This window comes from Lissotriton helveticus, chromosome 3_2, assembly GCF_964261635.1.
Source record: "Lissotriton helveticus chromosome 3_2, aLisHel1.1, whole genome shotgun sequence".
NCBI lineage: Eukaryota > Metazoa > Chordata > Amphibia > Caudata > Salamandridae > Lissotriton > Lissotriton helveticus.
Window position 1 is genome coordinate 350,507,703 of NC_136062.1, and position 18,513 is coordinate 350,526,215.

At 47.4% G+C, this 18,513-nt stretch overlaps 1 protein-coding gene across 1 annotated transcript in view; it reads right to left on the reverse strand.

Annotated features, from left to right (window-relative positions):
- Nucleotides 1-18,513, reverse strand: part of NELL1 (neural EGFL like 1) — a 3,494,430-nt gene that overhangs the window by 338,367 nt on the left and 3,137,550 nt on the right. Inside the window, exon 15 of the mRNA XM_078684549.1 lies at nucleotides 9,366-9,506. Coding sequence (XP_078540675.1) covers nucleotides 9,366-9,506 — 141 coding nt within the window. The remainder of the gene's footprint in view (nucleotides 1-9,365; nucleotides 9,507-18,513) is intronic.

Sequence of the window (18,513 nt, forward strand, 5' to 3'; positions counted from 1 at the left end):
CACCTCTGCTGCCCCTAAATTTGGGCTGCCCAGGGGGGACCACCCCTTCCCCCATGGACCCTCCTGGCTACTTAATGCCGAAACAAATAACTTTTGGTTGAGTTAGTGTAAAGCCTAGTTTTGAGACACTTCCAAAATCCAGATGGTCTTTGATAACTCTCAAAACATGGGATAGAGAGCTCCTGGTCTTGATGTTTAGATGAGAGAAGGTGTTCCTCCATAGCTGGTTTGGGCTAGTTTCGAGAAAGATGTAAAATTACCAGGGATGAATCACGGATTGCAGGGGGCCATTTATTTGTGGGACCGAGATAGCAGAAGGAGAGGACCATTTTTACAAAGAGAACAGATGTAACAGTGATTACATAAATGTAATAGCGTCAATTACAATGTGGTGTCCTTGACTGCACTTTGGTCTCCCGCTTCACAATTCATAGATCTCATTATTAGAGTTTTGATACAAAGATGATTCTCTGTCCAGTAATTGGTAATTAGAAACACATTTGGGCTGCCTTAATCTAGCATACAAACTTTGGTAAGATAGGTAATAGTTTGTGAGGAAAAACAAAGGAACCACTGGCAAAGCCAATAATGTTATATCCAGAGCTGCTGAGTTAAGTGCTAAGCAAGCAAATGACATTGCAGACCTTGAGTTCCCACGGGCAAGCAAACTGACTTTCCATTTTCCAGAGGAAGAAAATGCTCAATCCTGGCCAACAGCATGCATTATAATTCATCATTTTAAGCATATTATATATTGTTCATGCATATTAGAAAGCCATAATGGATGCACCACACTCTGTCAATGAGTACCTGCCCTTCGTCCCCCACAGATGGACATGTTCCACCACGTCCAATGAGTAGCAAGCTGTTACAAACCATGCTTGTCTATTTCGAGCGATGGCTGAAATGGATACCAAGTCCACATAGAAGCAGAGCAATGTACAAAGATGGTTGGCACAGCCTTGGAATGCATAACAGGAATTCATTTTAATTATGTGTTTCAAAGGAGTGCCAGCCATCTTATATGCTGATCTCGATGACTAGCAATACAGAGCAGATATGGAGAGGGGAGAGGATGTGGCATTAGGGCTAGAGCGCGGACCTAGAATTTGGGGAACTGGGTTTGAGTCTTGACAGGAGGCTCAACATCTTGGGATTCTTGGCATCTCTCGTGCATGTGAACGTGTTCAGTTTTTAAAAAAACGTTTATTTCCAAATTCATTCAGGTTTTCAACAATTGAAATACACAAAGAGGACAATGCAGCAAGATTACAGTTGGTAGATACTGTTCACTTGGTGGTGTGTGTTGTTGTTATCTCCAGACCGGTGGTCACATGGTATACACTCAGTGCTCGCAGGAACAAAAAAACGCCTCCCTCCTCACAAATACCTGTCCCCGCTATGCAGGGCATAGATTTGTGATTAATTGTGGGGGAGGGCCTAAGCACCCTCTGGCAACCACAGATTCTATTTAGCAACCACACAGAGGCACCTCCGTCAAACCCAGTACAATCTACCAAATGCTCACTGTTGTGTGATACCTGCAAGTCCAGTGTCTCCCCCTATTTCATGTTCTGGGCTCACATCCGAATTTCCCACCTCGTCACCCCATTCTTGGTCCTCACTTCAGCTGTGTTCCCCACTGCCTTCTCTAAGTGTATTCAACATACTTGACTACAACTCAAGACCCCTTTCCGCATGCTCATCTGTGTGCACTCTCCTGAGCCTACAATCCTCTGCCACCGCCCACTCCATCAGGTCGACACTCCATTTAGTGTGCCCCGGTATCCTAGGACTGACCCAATGTATAGCTATACGGCTGTGTGCCAACAACAGGCACAGCTGGGCATTTTTTTTATCACATTCTCTTCCATTTCTGGGGAAAGGGCAATAGTCCCAACAAGCAGTGCCTAATCATGTTTTTCACCTCCAACCCATCACCCCATTCAATGTCCCATGTACTTGACTCAAGTACGAGGTGCGTTGTACACAATTCCATTCTACAAGACAGAAGTCAGGAAGCATAGCCCAGATTCTAATGCCCTGTGTATTCGAGCTGGGGTCAGGTAGGCATGTGGAGAAAATAAAAATGTATCAATTTGAAGCTGGCATTACTGGCCACTTCCTGCACCTGTGGGCTCAACCTGCGCTATTCAATGAATGTGTCTGTCTTTTATTCAACGAACGGCATCCGAACCCTGCTCAACAACGGGGAAACAGCGGCCCTCATCCTCCTGGACCTCTCCGCAGGGATGAAAGACGTCGCCGAGTGGATGAAGAACAGCCGCTTGAAACTAAACTCTCACAAGACGGAGGTCCTCATCCTTGGATCATCACCATCTGCCTGGGACGACTCCTGGTGGCCCCCGGCCCTAGGCAGCGCACCCAAACCAACGGACCACGCACGCAACCTGGGCTTCATCCTGGACTCCTCCTTGTCGATGACCAGACAAGTCAACGCCGTCTCATATTCATGCTTCAACATCCTATGCATGCTCCGAAAGATCTTCCGATGGATCCCCACTGAAACCAGGAAGAGGGTCACCCAGGCACTTGTCACCAGCCGACTAGATTACGGAAACACCCTCTACACCGGAACCACAGCCAAACTACAGAAAAGACTCCAACGCATTCAGAACGCCTCCGCACGACTCATCCTGGACATCCTCTGCCACAGCCACATCTCCGGAAACCTGAAAGATCTGCACTGGCTCCCCGTCAGCAAAAGAATCACGTTCCGCCTCCTCACCCACGCACACAAAGCCCTCCACGACCTAGGCCCCAGGTACCGCAACAACCGCCTGACCTTCTACACTCCCACCCTCCAACTACGATCGACCAGTCACGCCCTCGCCGCCGTTCCACTTATCCAAAGAGCCACCATGGGAGGAAGATCCTTCTCCTACCTGGCAGCCAAGACCTGGAATTCCCTCCCCATCCACCTCCGTCTTACCCAAGACCATCTCTCCTTCAGGAAGCAACTCAAGACCTGGCTGTTCGAGCAGTAGCGGACCCCCCCCCCCCCCAAGCGCCTTGAGACACTCCGGGTGAGTAGCGCGCTATACAAATTTCTTGATTGAATGATTGATTGATTGAACTGTATCTCGTGTGCAGCACTCTGATACTTTCGGGTCGAGTTTGCGCTATACTAAAAAGTGTAAAAACAATAAAATTACCAAAAAAATGAACAGTAGGTAGGAGTGTTACCTCGGAGGAGCACGGTGAATGGAAGGATACTGTCCACCAGCCACTCACCACCAGCCAAAGGGTACTTGGTACAAGCTCCAGCCGAAGGTGGGGAAAGAGAAGTGCAACATGATGGCGAGAACAGCTGTTCGGACCAGTGAGAACAAGAAAATGAGAGTGACTGGCGAACTCTACAAATGGTAAGAAATGGGGGGGTGTAAGCTCTTTTAAGATATCTTTTTTTAATTGCAAAAGATTTCATAAGCAAAGCACAAGAGCTGTGCAGGCAAAACCTAAAAAAGACCCTGAATCTACAAAGAGGTTTTGAGATTCAGGATAGTGATCTGCAGAAGAAGAAAGCAAAACACACCCATGAAGAGAGGAGCTGTTAGAAATGGGATTTCTGGTTGGCTAAGTCTTGCGTCAAGGCCAGGTAGAAACCACCAATCTAGGCAGGAGAAGGGAGTTACACGCTGAAGATAACCCCTGCTCACCCCCTTGGTAGCTTGGCACGAGCAGTCAGGCTTATCACAGAGGTAATATATAAAAAATAGCCTTTGTATTATCATAAACACATTAGAAACCTAATCACACATTTACACTGTGCCAACTGGCACGGCCAATATTCACAGAAGACTATATACAGAACCAGGCTAATCGGGCCATGGTCAGAACCATCAGATCAGGTAAGTCATTGCAAAACACAACCATACCAAACTTGACCACACTGCTCCTCTCATATCAGGAATTACCACTGAAACACTTATCAGGGAATCTCCAATGCATTCCTATGGGAGGGCAGCCCACAGTAGTGAGAAAGCAAAATGACTGTTTTTCACTACCAGGACATGTCACACACTTAAAATAAATTTCCTATCTTTTACCTACAATGTACTAAGCCCATAGTGCTAGCCAGGGCTACCTTAGGGGTGACTGGCATGTAGTAAAAGGAGGGTCACGGACGTGGCACATACTTTAGGTGCCACGTCACAGTGGCAGTAACACTGCACACACAGGACCTGCAATGGCAGAGGCCTGGGATAGGTTTGAGAGACTACTTTGGTGGGTGGTGCAATCAGCGCTGCAAGCCCACCAGTAGTATTTAATGTACCAGCCCTGGGTATATAAGATACCACTTTACAAGGGACTAACAGGTAAATTAAATAGGCCAAACAGGTGTAGACCACTCTTACTTTATTTAACACAAAGAGCACACACACTTTACACTGGACAGCAGTGCTAAAGTGCCCAGAGTCCTAAAACCACCAACACCATGTCAGAAAAAAGGCTAGGAGAAAAGCAAAAAGTTCGGGGATGTCCCTGCAAAGGGGCTAAATCCAACAGAAGCTATTGTCGATGGGAAAAGGAAGCGGAAGTAAAGTGGTAGTAGGATGAGTCGAGCTATTAGAAAGATCTGTCTGACAGTGTTCTGGTCTCATCTAAGGAGACCCTTGTGAAGACAGGAGCTGCTTCTACTAAACCTGTTTTCACTGTGCTGGAGGAAAACTGAGGCGGGACCATTGTTTACTCTGTCTACTGTGGTTTATCTGTTAATGCTTTCTCTGTCCAGGGTGATAGGACACATACTTTTATGAAGTATTTGGTCAATTAGACCTTTGCTGATTCAGCTGCCTCACCAATCCCACCTTCATTTACAGTGAAAACTGCTTTTATCACACTTTTAGCTTCCAGTTGCTGACTTCAAATAGACTTCCTGTGTGGGGTCATAGAAACATGAGCGGATAGTCTGGCATTTGACTTGAATTTCATCAGAGGTTAGTTAACCTGTTTCTCTACTCAAAGATGAGGCATTGCATTTAAAGGATTTGCTACCACTTGCCAAGTCCACCAGCTCTCCGTCCTGCTTTTGCAGGCCTAAGGGTGGGGATGTCTAGTCATTTTAACTCTCTCAATCCACTTGGGTATATGTCAGACGACTTGGTACATGCTCTTAGAGCCTCACAGCCCTCCTTAGGCCAACCATCCCCCAAGGAATGCTGGTCCAGGGATCTGCTAATATCCAAAAGTCTCCTATAGCACCTACTATCTGAGTAGCAGAATAATAATAATTGCAGATTTGTAATGTGTGACTTATCACCCCTAAGGGTATCCAGGCACAGGAAGCCGCTGGGGAGATTAAGTGAGCGTTTGCCCAGAGTCACATGATACTGAGCTGAGCTGCCGCAGGAGAACGAACCACAAGCCCCATACTCTGAAGTCAGCTGCTCTGGCTACTGTATAATACATCTCCCTCACAACCAGTGCTTAATTTGAGGCTGTGGTTTCCGGTGCTCAGCACCGGCACTTAATCATCAACACCGGCGCTATAGTTTCACACTCATTTTTAGTAAGTATGGAGATTAAGTGATTTGCCCAGAATCACCGGATGTTGAGCTGATGCTAAGACTCTAACCTGGTTCCCCAGGTCCAAAGTTGGCAGCTCTGGCCATTAGGCCACATTCTCTCCCTACTTCTTGGCTAGTAGTTGGGTCTGTTTTAGGCTGCGTTACGGGAGAAATGTGCTGGTGCAAGATTCCTCTGGATGAGAGCACCAGCACTTATATTTTTTTACAAATTAACCACTGCTCACAACACAAAGAAGCACACTACAAGTGGTGGGAATGTTTACCACTTCTATATGGTGGACAAGTGAGTGGAGTGTACTATAACTTTGTATATAACATAGAAACGTCTTCTCTGTTGGATAGCACTATAAGAAATAGATAGCAAAGTTACCTTTATCGCCGGTGAAGCATCTTTGAAGGTTATAGTAAAATAAAAGTGTACGCAGTCATTATTAATTTGAACCACAATATTTGTTTTGTGGTTATTGATACTATGACCTCCATCACCACGTCAGTAACACTGAAGTCGGGTCATGGCAGGTCTTGTTTGCAATGAGAAGAAACATGCAGCACTCATGTATATCATCTATGATCCTACAAGCCTCATCAGAGATCTTTCATTGTCTTCTCATTTGCAGACGTGGGGGCATATTAACAAGGACAAGTGATAATTATAGCTAAACGCGCTCAGCGTCTTTTTCATTATTGCCGTCTATCACTGGAATACATTACCGTGTTAGCGGCGTTTCAGCAATGGTAAGCTCACAGGTGATGTAAAATCCAGCAATAGGCGGCGATAACCGGCAATAACGCTGAAAATGCAGCGATAATCGTACATCGCTACTGAACAGCTTGCTAATAGGCAAACGTGCACTTAACCATTCAATCCACCTCCAATGCAAATGATGGTTAAGTCAAGAATAAAGCAGGTGTTAAAATCCTCCGATAGCCCCGCTTAGGCAACTTTTTTTATTGCGTTACGGGTCCGGGGCCGCATTGTAAATAATGAGTAGTTGTGTCTGCGACTGTTTCTATGTAGGTTTAGGAAGGAATGCCCACTTTGCATGTCATTAGCGATATATATCGCTGACATGCAAAGTTTAGAAAGTCGGCTGCTAACCCAAGGAAACACGCGTTAGCGTGTCCTTGATAATAGAGTGATATTTAAGTTTCTGCTTTTCCGACGAAAACGGCAGCTAAAGCGGCAAAATTGGGCTTGATAATATGATCCATTGTATGCAACTGGCGTACATCTTCTTTATACGTCAGTCTAATAGATGCCAGAGAATATTTGTGGAGACCCTGCAACGATTTAAAATCTACAATCGATTAGCAACAACAGAGTACAAAGTGGCACCAAGCAGACTCCATGTGCAATGGGGGATGAAGCCAGATATGAGTTTTCATGGGAGAGCTAATTTGCCAGCACATGCTCTGATGTTTCATCTGGTGCAGAGTTCTCTCAACTACATGCATTCTTAGTCTGTTAAATAAAAATGTGTTTGAATTGTGTAGGCTGTGCTACTAAAAATCCAATAACACTAATTCAGACATATACATGGCGGCCTACATCACGGAATATCAATATGCACAGTACCTTAAGTAAACATTTTACGAAGGTTTTGGCTGAAACATATTGAAGAATTGCACACATCCTTATGATGCAGGAGAGCTGCATACTTTCAACTCACAGTAACATTGGCAACTCTGTTTCGACAAGGGATTTACTACATAACTAGTCTATTGCAGACACTAAACCTAGATAATGTAAAGCTGCAATAGTAAAATTTGGGGAAACGGTATTAAAATGTTTCTATTGAGAGTAATTGAGGGTACTACATTTCCTTAGAGAAACAGAACAATATGTGGGCATATGAGTAGTAAACATGCGGATAGATTTGCTAAAGTGTGTGCATGTGCCAATCTGAAGTACATCTTCCTTCATCATAGTTTTGATGATAGCATTCGAATGAGCAGTATTTTCACTTTTTTAAATAGCTGAAGCTAAACAAAAATGAGAACAGGAAAATGAAAACTTAAAACGGTCTTAATATTAGATTTATGGTGCCTTTGGCGGCAATATTTACATTGTTTTAGCTCTGAATCTGTCCACTTTTCCCTACCATCCTGCCTTTCTTGTAGCATGCAGTGGTACGACAATGTCACAAAATAACTGAGGGGCCCATTTACGATGTTGGGTGGATTGCCACCGTCAGGTAGTTGGTGGTGGTCCGCCCGTCTTCCGCATTACAATGCAGTCGGTCACACCACTGCAGGCGGGGAGAAAGACTGCCGCCTCTGCCACGATTGGAGATCCTCTTGACAAGACAAATAATCCCTAAATGGGAGTGGTGACTGCTCAGGCACCGCTGTCAGGATTTTGATGTCCGTTTCCAACAGCCTTTCCATGTAGGCCTTTCCGACAGGGAAAGGCTGACAGAGGGTGGCATTGTGGGCCCCTGATAGGGCCCTTATTTCCCTGCGGCCTGCGCTATGAGACCTGGGGAACACCTGTGGTGCACCCCAAACAGACATGCACCATGCGGTGCCTGCCGCATGGGGCATAGATTTTTTTCGAAGTATATTTTTTCTATTGAGGCTTGTGCTGCAGGTGATTGCATCATAATATGGGAAGCAGGACCAATTATGGTTTTGTGTGAACAGACCAAGCAAGTGTACGTGCAAGGGTGGTGTGTGCAACAGACATGAGGAGTCAATTCATCAACGTATTTCTGAGTATAGGATGTAACATTACAGTACTCTTTTATGTACACTTAATTGCATTTGTAAATCCGCCCCAAAATGTTCAATTCACTATTAGTAACGGGCTAAAAGAGCCCAGTCCATCCTATTTTTCTGTGCATAAATTGTATATGAAGCGTATGAATATTTCCATTCTATGTCCATTTTAGATATTTTAGGGCTGGTTCACAAATATATGAGTACATAAAATATTCCTACAGGAACATTCTTTGATGTATTGTATATATGCTTTTTTTTGTCAACCCCATTATGGGTGTTAGAGTTAGTGTCTCTCTATAAACGTGTGACTTTGTGGGGACTGGCCTATACATTACTTGCGCCTGTCAGTGTGTCTGTAAATGTTTCATATGACATAGCACATTGCAAAAAACTTTCATGTCAATTTTTTCATTTCAATTTTTTAGTAAAGCTTTTTTTTTCAATTTATACTTTGAACAGTCTAATATGTAGAGCAAGTAATAATGTCTCATTGAGGGCAACAACTATACCTCAATGTTATGGAAGAAGCAGTACATGGGCAACAGCAGCATTTTTTTTCTTAAGTAGCAAACCTAGTGAAATGTGCATGGCGAAAGAGGACCCAGGATGGTAGAAATCAGCGAACAAAGCCCTTTTCCTGTTCCATTTACTCAGAATGTTCAAGTAATCCTGAACTTTGGAACTGTCATAATTTAAAGCTCTGAATGGAGGAAAAGGTGAGGTGTAAAACCCATTCTGATCTGCAGAACTCACAATGGAGAGGTAACACAGGACCGGGAACATAAGGCACCCCATTACTTCCTCTTAAGTCTTCTTCGCTACAAATCCATGTACTGTTTCATGTCAGAACATCTGGCGGAGAGTGCACTGATATTTCACTTGCAATCTCCGAAAGAGAAGACCAGTGAGTTTAGCTAGCAGATGGCAAATCCATCCCTTAATTTGGCACTAAATGCAGTCAATGAAAAGAACGCATGGTCTGAAAAGGGTGGACAATTGTTGTGTGTGTGTGTGTCTGCCTGTCTGTGCTTTTGTGTGTGAGAGTTAATATGAATCAGGAAGAGGAAAAGTTATATGCTGAAACCTTCTTACCGACACACGAATCCCCGGAAAGTGAGTATGTCCCGTTGTCATGGAAACCGCTTCTGCACTCACAGTGGTACCACCCTGGGAGGTTAACGCAGCGTGAATGGTTGTGACACTCAATGATTCCTTCCGAGCACTCGTCGATATCTGCCTCGGAGAAAAACACAAAAAAATACAGGAAATTAATTTATTTTAAAACTCCTGGGAAAAACACTGCTGCTGCTCTGCCCAACAGCCACACATGGGTGCGTGCTTCACTCCAGATAACTAGAAGCAGCACGGCTGGATTGTGGAGCAAACTATGCTTCATTCACCCTTAACAAAATGCTACCTTTTAAAAGATACACACCGAGTGATGTCTTTAATAATGTCAGTGGTGCCGCTGTGGAGCCAACACTCCTTGGCTGGGATGTGGGTTCAAGGGTTACTGTTTGGCTAATAATGGAAATGGAAGGAAAGGATAACATACTCTGTGGCATATTTATAAAAGAGTTGTGTCACCCTTGGTCACATAAGGGTGATCAAGAGTAACGCAACTCTTAAGTTAGATTAGTAAAGGCATGCAAGGCCTTGCACGGCTTGATCATTCCAGAGTAGCACAAGGCAGCACAAATCGCTGTGTTGCATTACTCTGCCTCAAGGAAGCAGACAATGGATGGAGTGTTGGCATTCTGCAGCACGCACAGAAAGAGGAAAATGCCTCAGGATTGTTTTTATGCAGGAAAGTGTCGCTTCCTGTACAAAAACAATCCTGTTTACAACGCAGGCACCCTTGCACCTGGGTGCTGGGTGCCAGCCCTGATATTAGGTAACACATAGTGCACCAGCGTGGGGATAAGACAAGAATGCACCCTATAATCTTATATGTGGCGCGCAGTATAATGTTAAGTACAGCGCATTACCCCCAGGTCCCTACGTCCTCGACACCTTCCAAACTAATGAGATGATACTATCTCTGTCAGAAAAAAGAAAAAGAAGGAATGCTGGACCTACCCTCCCCCTCCCGCCGGGAGTACATAAGGGTACATGTCCCAGCATTCCCTCTGTTTCTTTTTTCTGTCATTCTGACAGGGATTGCTGGGGCGCGAGGAGCTTGGAATGGGCTCCTGCGCCGAACTTACCTCCGCTGGGGCTTCGTTGTCCTCGGCGGCTTGGATGTCCTCTCCCTCCCTGCTGGGCTTGGGGGGAGTGGCGCGGGCTGCGTCTGACGCTCCTCTGGGCTGCGCGTGGATGTTGGACCGCGTGGGCCCCGCGTTTGCCCGATGGCCGCCCCTCCTGCCTGCCGGGCTTGTTAGGGGGCGCGGCCGCCTTCGCGTCTTTGGTTTGCTGGGTTGGGTATGCCTTCCTGTCATGGCGCTGCCTGGCTTCCGGTTTGGACGTAGTCAGGCGCTTCTGTCCGGTCGTTTTTTTGCTGGTATAAACGAGGGCAGCTGGTGAGTACCGCGTAGCGGTTTTTCTTTCATTGTGCTGTTTGCTTTTGCTACTGCAGCCTGTGTTGTTCCTCTGCTGTACAGGATGGGGAAAAGTTCGAGAAAGAGGCATCACAGAGAGAGGTCCTCTTCTTCTTCTTCTTCCAGTGACTCACGTTCTCCTTCTCCTGCCCGGTCCAGACGCCGTGGTAGGGGTGGGGATGCGCGCTTAAAACGCTTGATCAGGGAGACCCTTTCAGAGATGGGTTCTGGTGGTGCCGGACGCAAGGCTCCTGCTGCGGCTTCCGGTTCTTCTGCTTCTTCTGCTGACGAGTCGGCTTGGACTGGGGACTCTATGCTGAAGGGGAAGTATATAGACAAGGACGCTCTTCCTGGTATCCTGAAGCACGTGAAGCAGAATATGGGCTTTGCTGATGACGCTGTTCCCAGTACTTCGGGGGGTTCTTTGCTCCGCCAGTTCCAGAGTTCTGCCACGGTGGATGTTCCTGTTCATCCCTTTATTAAGGATGTCCTGAAGAGGGAGTGGGCTGATCCGGATCGCATTCTGGTTCCACGATTTATGGCCCGTCTTTACCCCCTCCGGGATATGGCTACGGATCTTCCTGATTCGATCCCCATTGACTCCTTTGTTGCAAGTTTGGTGGGTCGCACTTCCTTGTCTGAGGACGCTGTGCTGAAGGACCCTGTGGATAAGAAGGCTGACGGGGCTCTGAGGAAAGTTTATTCTGGCTCTCATCTGGCTTGAGAGCCGGGGTTTATGGTACTTATTTGTCGCAGTCTCTGCTGGCGGACATTAAGTCTCTTTACCAGTCGATGGACGATGCCACGGACTGTTCGAGTCTTCTTGAACACATTGAGCGACAGGTTGAACTTCTGTCCGATGTGTCTTTTGATGTGGTGCGCGCTGCTGCTCTTTCTGGTGGGGCCTGTGTGGCGGCTCGTCGCAGCCTTGTTCTTAAGGACTGGAAGACGGACTCTGCGCAGAAGGCTTGTGCCTTGCGTTTGCCCTTTCAGGGTTCTATGCTGTTTGGGGGGGAGTTGGAGACCAAACTGCACAAGCTGTTTAAAGAGAAGAAGCATTCCTCTTCTTTTAAGGGTTCTGCTTCTGCTGCTGCTTCTTCTGCCCCCTATAAGTCTAAATCTTTCTTTCGGCCTTCCTTTCGTGGGAAGTTTGGGAAGGGCCGAGGGAAGTTTTCTTCTGGCGGTGGTCGGGACCGTAAGGCTAGGTCTCCTCCTCCCCCGAAGCCTCGCTCCTTACTCTTTGGCTGTGGTTCCTGGGTTGTTGGTAGGAGGGCGGCTGCGCTTCTTCCTGGATGCCTGGGTTCAGTCATGTTCAGACGCTTGGGTGTTGGATGTTCTGCGGGAGAGTTACGAGGTGGAGTTTTCTGTTCCCCCTCCAGATTCCGGCCTCCGCCCGACTCCCTGGCCTGCTTGCCGGTCCAAGAGGGCCCACCTAGTCCAAGGGGTGGAGGATCTTCTTCGGAAGGGAGCTGTTCAGGCAGTTCCTCCTTCGGAGGTGGGGTCGGGCTTCTATTTCCTGATTTTTCTGGTGCCCAAGAATACCGGGGGTTTCCGCCTGGTCATGGATTTGAGGGTCATGAACCAGGGGGTGTTGCGGATTCCCTTCCGCATGGAGACCTTGCAGCGGGTTATTCCTTTGGTGCTACCGGGTCACTTCATGTGTACCCTGGATCTGCAGGACGCCTATTACCATGTTCCGGTGCATCCCAGGTCCCGTCGCTTCCTGAGATTTTGTGTTCAGGGGTGCCACTTTCAGTTCCGGGTTTTGCCCTTCGGCCTTCGCTCTGCCCCGAGGGTCTTTACGAAAGTTGTCGCCCCCTTGGTTGCCTGGCTTCATCTCCGGGGGGTGATGGTGTATCCCTATTTAGACGATTGGTTGATCCATGCTCCTTCTCGGGTCCTGTTGTTGGAGGCGAGAGAGTTAGTGTGCGCGGAGTTACGGCGGCACGGTTTTCTGATCAATCTGCCGAAGTGCCAGCTGACTCCTTCCCAGGATCTGGTGTTCATTGGGGCTCGGTTTCGCACAGACCTCAACCGTGTGTTCCTGCCGGATCCTCGGGTTGTGTCCCTGTTGTCCCTTGCTCGACGGTTCCGAGCGGGGGGTTCCTTTCGGGTGCGCCTCTGGTTGCGTCTTATGGGTCTGATGGCAGCGACTGTCTTTACGGTGGCTTGGGCTCGTTTTCACCTCCGCCCCTTGTGGAGTTACCTTCTGTCTCTCTGGGATCCGTTGTCCCGCGATTGGGAGTGTCTGGTGCCCGTGTCTCCTGTAGTCCTGCCTGCTCTGCTTTGGTGGTCGGATCCGGTCCATCTGTCTCAGGGGCTCCCCTTGCAGCCCGCTCCGTCGCTGGTCTAGACGACGGATGCCAGGGCTTTGGGGTGGGGGGCGACCTTGGGATCTAGGTCCCTTCAGGGTCGTTGGTCCCGGCTGGAGAGTTGCAGGTCTTCCAACTGGCGGGAGTTGACGGCTGTGTCCCGTGCCGTGATGGGTTTTCGGGCGTGTTTGCTGGGCAGGAACGTCCTGGTGAGGTCGGAAAATATGGTGTCGGTGGCCTATCTCAACCATCACGGGGGGGCCCGTTCGGCTTCCTTGAACGCAGTGGTGGTTCCCTTGTTTTGTTGGGCGGAGGGTCATCTGCTGTCTCTGGCTGCGATTCATATCAGGGGGGTGGACAATTGTGCGGCGGATGTCCTGAGTCGCAGCTTTCCGGCGCCTCTGGAGTTGTCTCTCACCCGGGTTGCGTTTCGGCTTGTGTGCGGGAGGTTTGGGCTTCCCTTTCTGGACCTTTTTGCCTCCCGGCTGAATGCGCAGCTTCCCCGCTTCTGCTCCAGGTTTCGGCAGGAGGGTTGTTGGGGGGTGGATGCCCTGTCGGTTCCCTGGCCTTCCCGCCTGCTCTATGCCTTTCCCCCTCTGGCTCTGATTCCCAAGTTTCTGTCCCGTCTGTGTCTGGAGGATCGGGAGGTGGTTGTGGTTCTGCCCTTTTGGCCTCAGAGGTCTTGGTTTCCGACGGTTCGTCTTCTGGCTGTGCGGGGCCCTTGGTTTCTCCCTCTTTCCCCGTCTCCCTTGAGGTCCTCCCCTCCCCTGTCTCTTCTCCGCTTGCGGCTGTCGGTGTGGAGATTGAGAGGCAGGGGTGGCGGCGGCGTGTGTTCCCGGAACACTTAGCTGTTGCCATTCAGGGTTCCCGTAGACCTTCTACACTCCTGTCCTATGATCGCCACTGGGGTAATTTCAGTCGTTGGTGTTCGACCTTGGACCTTTCCCCTTTCCACTGTTCTTTGCAGGCGGTGCTTCAGTTTTTGTGGGAGGGTTTTGAGAAGGGTTGGGCTGTGTCCACCTTGCGTGCCCAGTGGGCGGCTGTCCGGGCTTTTCGTTCCCCGTGGGGGAATCTGTCTGATGATGAGGACTTGGTCTCCAGGCTGCTCCGCGGTTTTTCTCTTTCTCGTCCGGTTTCCCGGCCTTCTTTTCCCCTGTGGGATTTGCCCTTGGTCCTGCGGGCCTTGATTGCTCCTCCTTTTGAGCCGTTGTCGGAGGTGGATTTGAAGTTTGTGACCTTGAAGGTTGTGTTCTTGGTGGCCATCACGTCTGCCCGGCGCCTTGGCGAGTTGGGGGCCTTGATGTCTCGGGAGCCTTTCCTGTCCTTTTCGGAGGACGGGGTGGTGCTCCGCCTTGATTCCTCCTTCGTGCCTAAGGTCGCTTCTCAGTTTCACTGGTCCCAGGAGTTGGTCTTGCCTGCGTTGGGTTCTGTTCTGGATTCCCCGGGTGGTACCTGTTAGTCCTTGTTGGATGTGTGCCGGGCTTTGCGTGTTTATCTTGAGCGCACGGCGGCTATTCGGTTGACTGACTCCCTGTTTGTCTCCTTTGGGGCTGCTTCCCGTGGGCGTAAGGCTACGTCTGTGTCCATTGGTCGCTGGCTGAAGCAGGTCATTTCCTTGGCCTATTCTCTTTCTGGGGCCCCTCCTCCTGTGGGTGTTCAGTGTCGTTCTACGAGGGGGGTGGCGGCCTCCTGGGCTGAGGTCCGGGGTGTCCCTCTTTCTGAGATTTGTAGGGCGGCCACTTGGGCTTCTTCCAATACTTTCATCAGGCATTACCGTCTTCTCAATTTGCTGGGTGATGAGGGCGGTTTTGCTTTGGGGGTGTTGGGTTGTGTTCGCCCATGATTTCTGTTCTGTGCACATTAAATGCCTGGTTCTTTGCTGTACTGGTTGTTTTTTGTGTTTTTTGGGATGAATGCCGGGTTTTGCTTTGGTATGTCTCATTAGTTTGGAAGGTGTCGAGGACGTAGGGACCTGGGGGTAATGTCCTATTACTTACGGTAATCTTCATTACTCCGGGTCCCGTAGTCCTCAACACCTTCCTGACTTCCCTCCCTCCCGCCCTGTTTGCCGGCCTTCATCCTTTGGCTTGGTATTTCAGAGGGAATGCTGGGACATGTACCCTTATGTACTCCCGGCGGGAGGGGGAGGGTAGGTCCAGCATTCCTTCTTTTTCTTTTTTCTGACAGAGATAGTATCATCTCATTAGTTTGGAAGGTGTCGAGGACCACGGGACCCGGAGTAATGAAGATTACCGTAAGTAATAGGACATTCCTGCCCTCTGCCTATCATGCAACGAAGTGCATAAGATGACTTGCTGCACGATTTCTTAATAAATATGCCCCTCTATAATTTCAGCCAATTAATGTAAAAATACAGCCCTTGAGCCACCTTAATTTCTTTCCAGTATGCGTGCGGAAAAAATATAATCTAAATATTATGCTTGGAGCTGGCAGGCCCACAGGACAATATACGTGCATTTGCAGTGAACGGCCGCTGCACTTGCATTCATAGGCCCGATGCAGGTGAGCACAGCCATGCGAGCATAACAGCATGTGACAGACGGAGAAAAACAATCTCTCGCCTTGTTTTTAGTTAAATATTAAAGTCGAAGAAGGAATATTGGGTGGGGGCAGGAGAACTGCCTGCCCCCCCCACCCCCCGCGGAGCACCAGCTCGGGTCCCTGCCTGATGGAATCAGAGCTCTTAATCGCTGTAACAACCTTGCTGGTTATTAATGGCACCTGACTACCGCCGTCCTGCGAGCTTTGAGGGAGTGATTTTGAGGGGCACAATTAAAAATTAGCAAATTAATTTTTAGCGTTAACCATGCCTTAATTAAGCAGCCATTATGTAGGAGTCATTATGTTCAGGCTGCTCATAAAAATGGATGAGCCCGCGGTTTAATCAGAGCCGCCATATCTATTTTTAACTACGACGGTCTCCTGCCTCTCGTCAGGGGGGCTGCCAATTATAGTTAAACATTTCTAGGCAAAGGAAAGATGTTTTTTCTCTGCAGACAATGGTTACCCGCGAGGGGACACCATATAAGGGCATCGCATAACTCCCGAGGAAGCTCTTAATCGCAGGTACACTAAAGATTCAGAATACTGAATATGAACAAATGCACTGAAAAATATCCCAGAGGGGTCTCCAAATATTTAGCTAAATAGAGCAGTTGCAATACTGCACGTTGAAAACTCAAGATCGAAAATTAGCCAATAATAATAATAATAATAATAATACAGGAAACTGTGTTTTGCCGGAAATTGGTTTTGCAAAGTATGCTGGTAATACTGGGGAAAATCGACCAGGTCGAAAATGTGGAAATGTGTTCCCACAAAAAGGCATCGAAAGGCATCGAAATCATATGTAGAAATGAATGTGGTAGTTACTGTTTCTACAGGTCATTTCCCTATGCACAGGGGTACGCATATGATTATTTAAAATCTTTTGCCGCAGAATTAATGAGAACTGTAGTACCTACCGCATAATTGTGTTGTCGGTCGTAGTCTGGTATTGCAAGTATAGTAAAAAAGACGCTTATGACTTGAAAGAGTGCAATATATATACAGACTTATATGGCAGTTTAACAACCACTTATATATTCTAAGAGTCTGTGGTCATTGAATTTCCCGTAATTTCACACACACACACTCTGCAGTTTTTCCGAACAAAAATCTCGGAACGTCTGTAAAAAGGAGCGTCCAATGCAACATTGGTCCTCCCTTCTTCACTGTTAACCCCGAATTTGTACTTAGGACAGAGTTTGTGGGGCCCCTGGATGATGGGAACCCATCGAACAGCTCTGTTGATACTTTCGTGTTTAATTTCTTCTGTCCCTTTTCAGTGTTTGTGATCATCCAAGTTTGCAAACAGCATTACATTTACAAGCAAGGGTACAATTGTTAGTTGTTTCATTGAGAACCAATGAGTATGTATTTGTAAATCAACTCTAGGAACATTATCTGTCCGCCAAATGTGTAATACTGCAATTATTATGCATCGATTAGCTGAGGTCTCATCAGTTTCAGATCCACGCCCAACCTTTAAAACAACTGAACTCCACGTTCTAGAATTATTTGTGAACATTATGAGTCAGGGATGCTTAAATAACCCCTCTACCTTTCTGTGGTTGCCCGATTTCCTCGAAAGCCTGATTGACAGCGACCTTTCCCTCTTATACAGGAGCACCTGTAATTACCCGCTGCGGGGAACCCGGCCTGACAAAGGCAAAGGGTGGGACTGTAAATGTTGAACTACAAAGCCCGCATTATCTTACACAATAGCAGCTCATAGTGCCAACGGAGAGTAGCTGGTGCCTAGCAAAACCTCGAGAGGGTAACAGCCCAGAAAAGGTTTAAGGACAGAGCTGTGGTGTTGCAAACAAATTGTGGGCTCCACTTTAAAAAGAGTAATTGAAACATTTATGGCCTGAAACACAAAATGCTGTTTGACACTACGTGGCACACTTTCACTGTTACGTTTAGAGTGACAGTGAAAGTGGTATAAACTGCAACAGAACACAACTATGTAAGGCACATACCAGTAAGTGGATATTGGTGATAGAAATTGGTGCATTGCTGCTATTCACAGATAACAATTTTCAGTGCATTGGCAATAGTAAAGGCATTTAAACTATCTTTAGGTGGTCGACATATTTTTTAATAGGAAGAACTCTGCTTTTCTGTTCGATCAGGCAAACGATTAGTGAAACAGTTTATTTGGAGCGAAAAGGAAATGTTCTGGTGGCAATCTAAGTGGAAGTTGTTAAACAGAAGATCCCATAAGAAAAACACTGAATCATGTAAAATGTATGGGTTCATTTGTCTTTGATAACTACATTTTGATTAACTTCCTGTTAGACCTGCCATCCTTAGGGTTGTTTTTCCCCGGACCTTTTGCCTTTTACATCCTGTTTTTGCTGATTATTTCTGTTGGCCTTAGGACTCTGAGCATTTTACCTCTGGTAACCAGTTCTAAAGTGCATGTGCTTCTCCCCTACAGATAATAACATTGGTGTATACCTGATTGGCATATTTCTGTACTGACAAGTTCCTTGTAAAGTGGTATATTATATACCCAATGTCTGTACTACAAATGCTACCAGTAGGCTGCAGCACTGATTGGGCCACCTACAGAAGTAGCCTTTCAAAACTGTCTCAAGCCTGCCACTGCAGCTTCTGTATGTGCAGCTTACTGTCACTTTGACTTGAGATTTCAAACTACTTGCCAATACATTAATCCTATTTTTATTGCATGTAAGTCCCCCCAGGTTAGTTCTAAGTAACCCTTAGGACAGGGTGCTTTGTTAGTCAAAGGTAAGACATGGATCTTTATGGTTTGCATGTCCTGATAGTGACAAACTGCCTATTTAATTTTTCACAACTGTG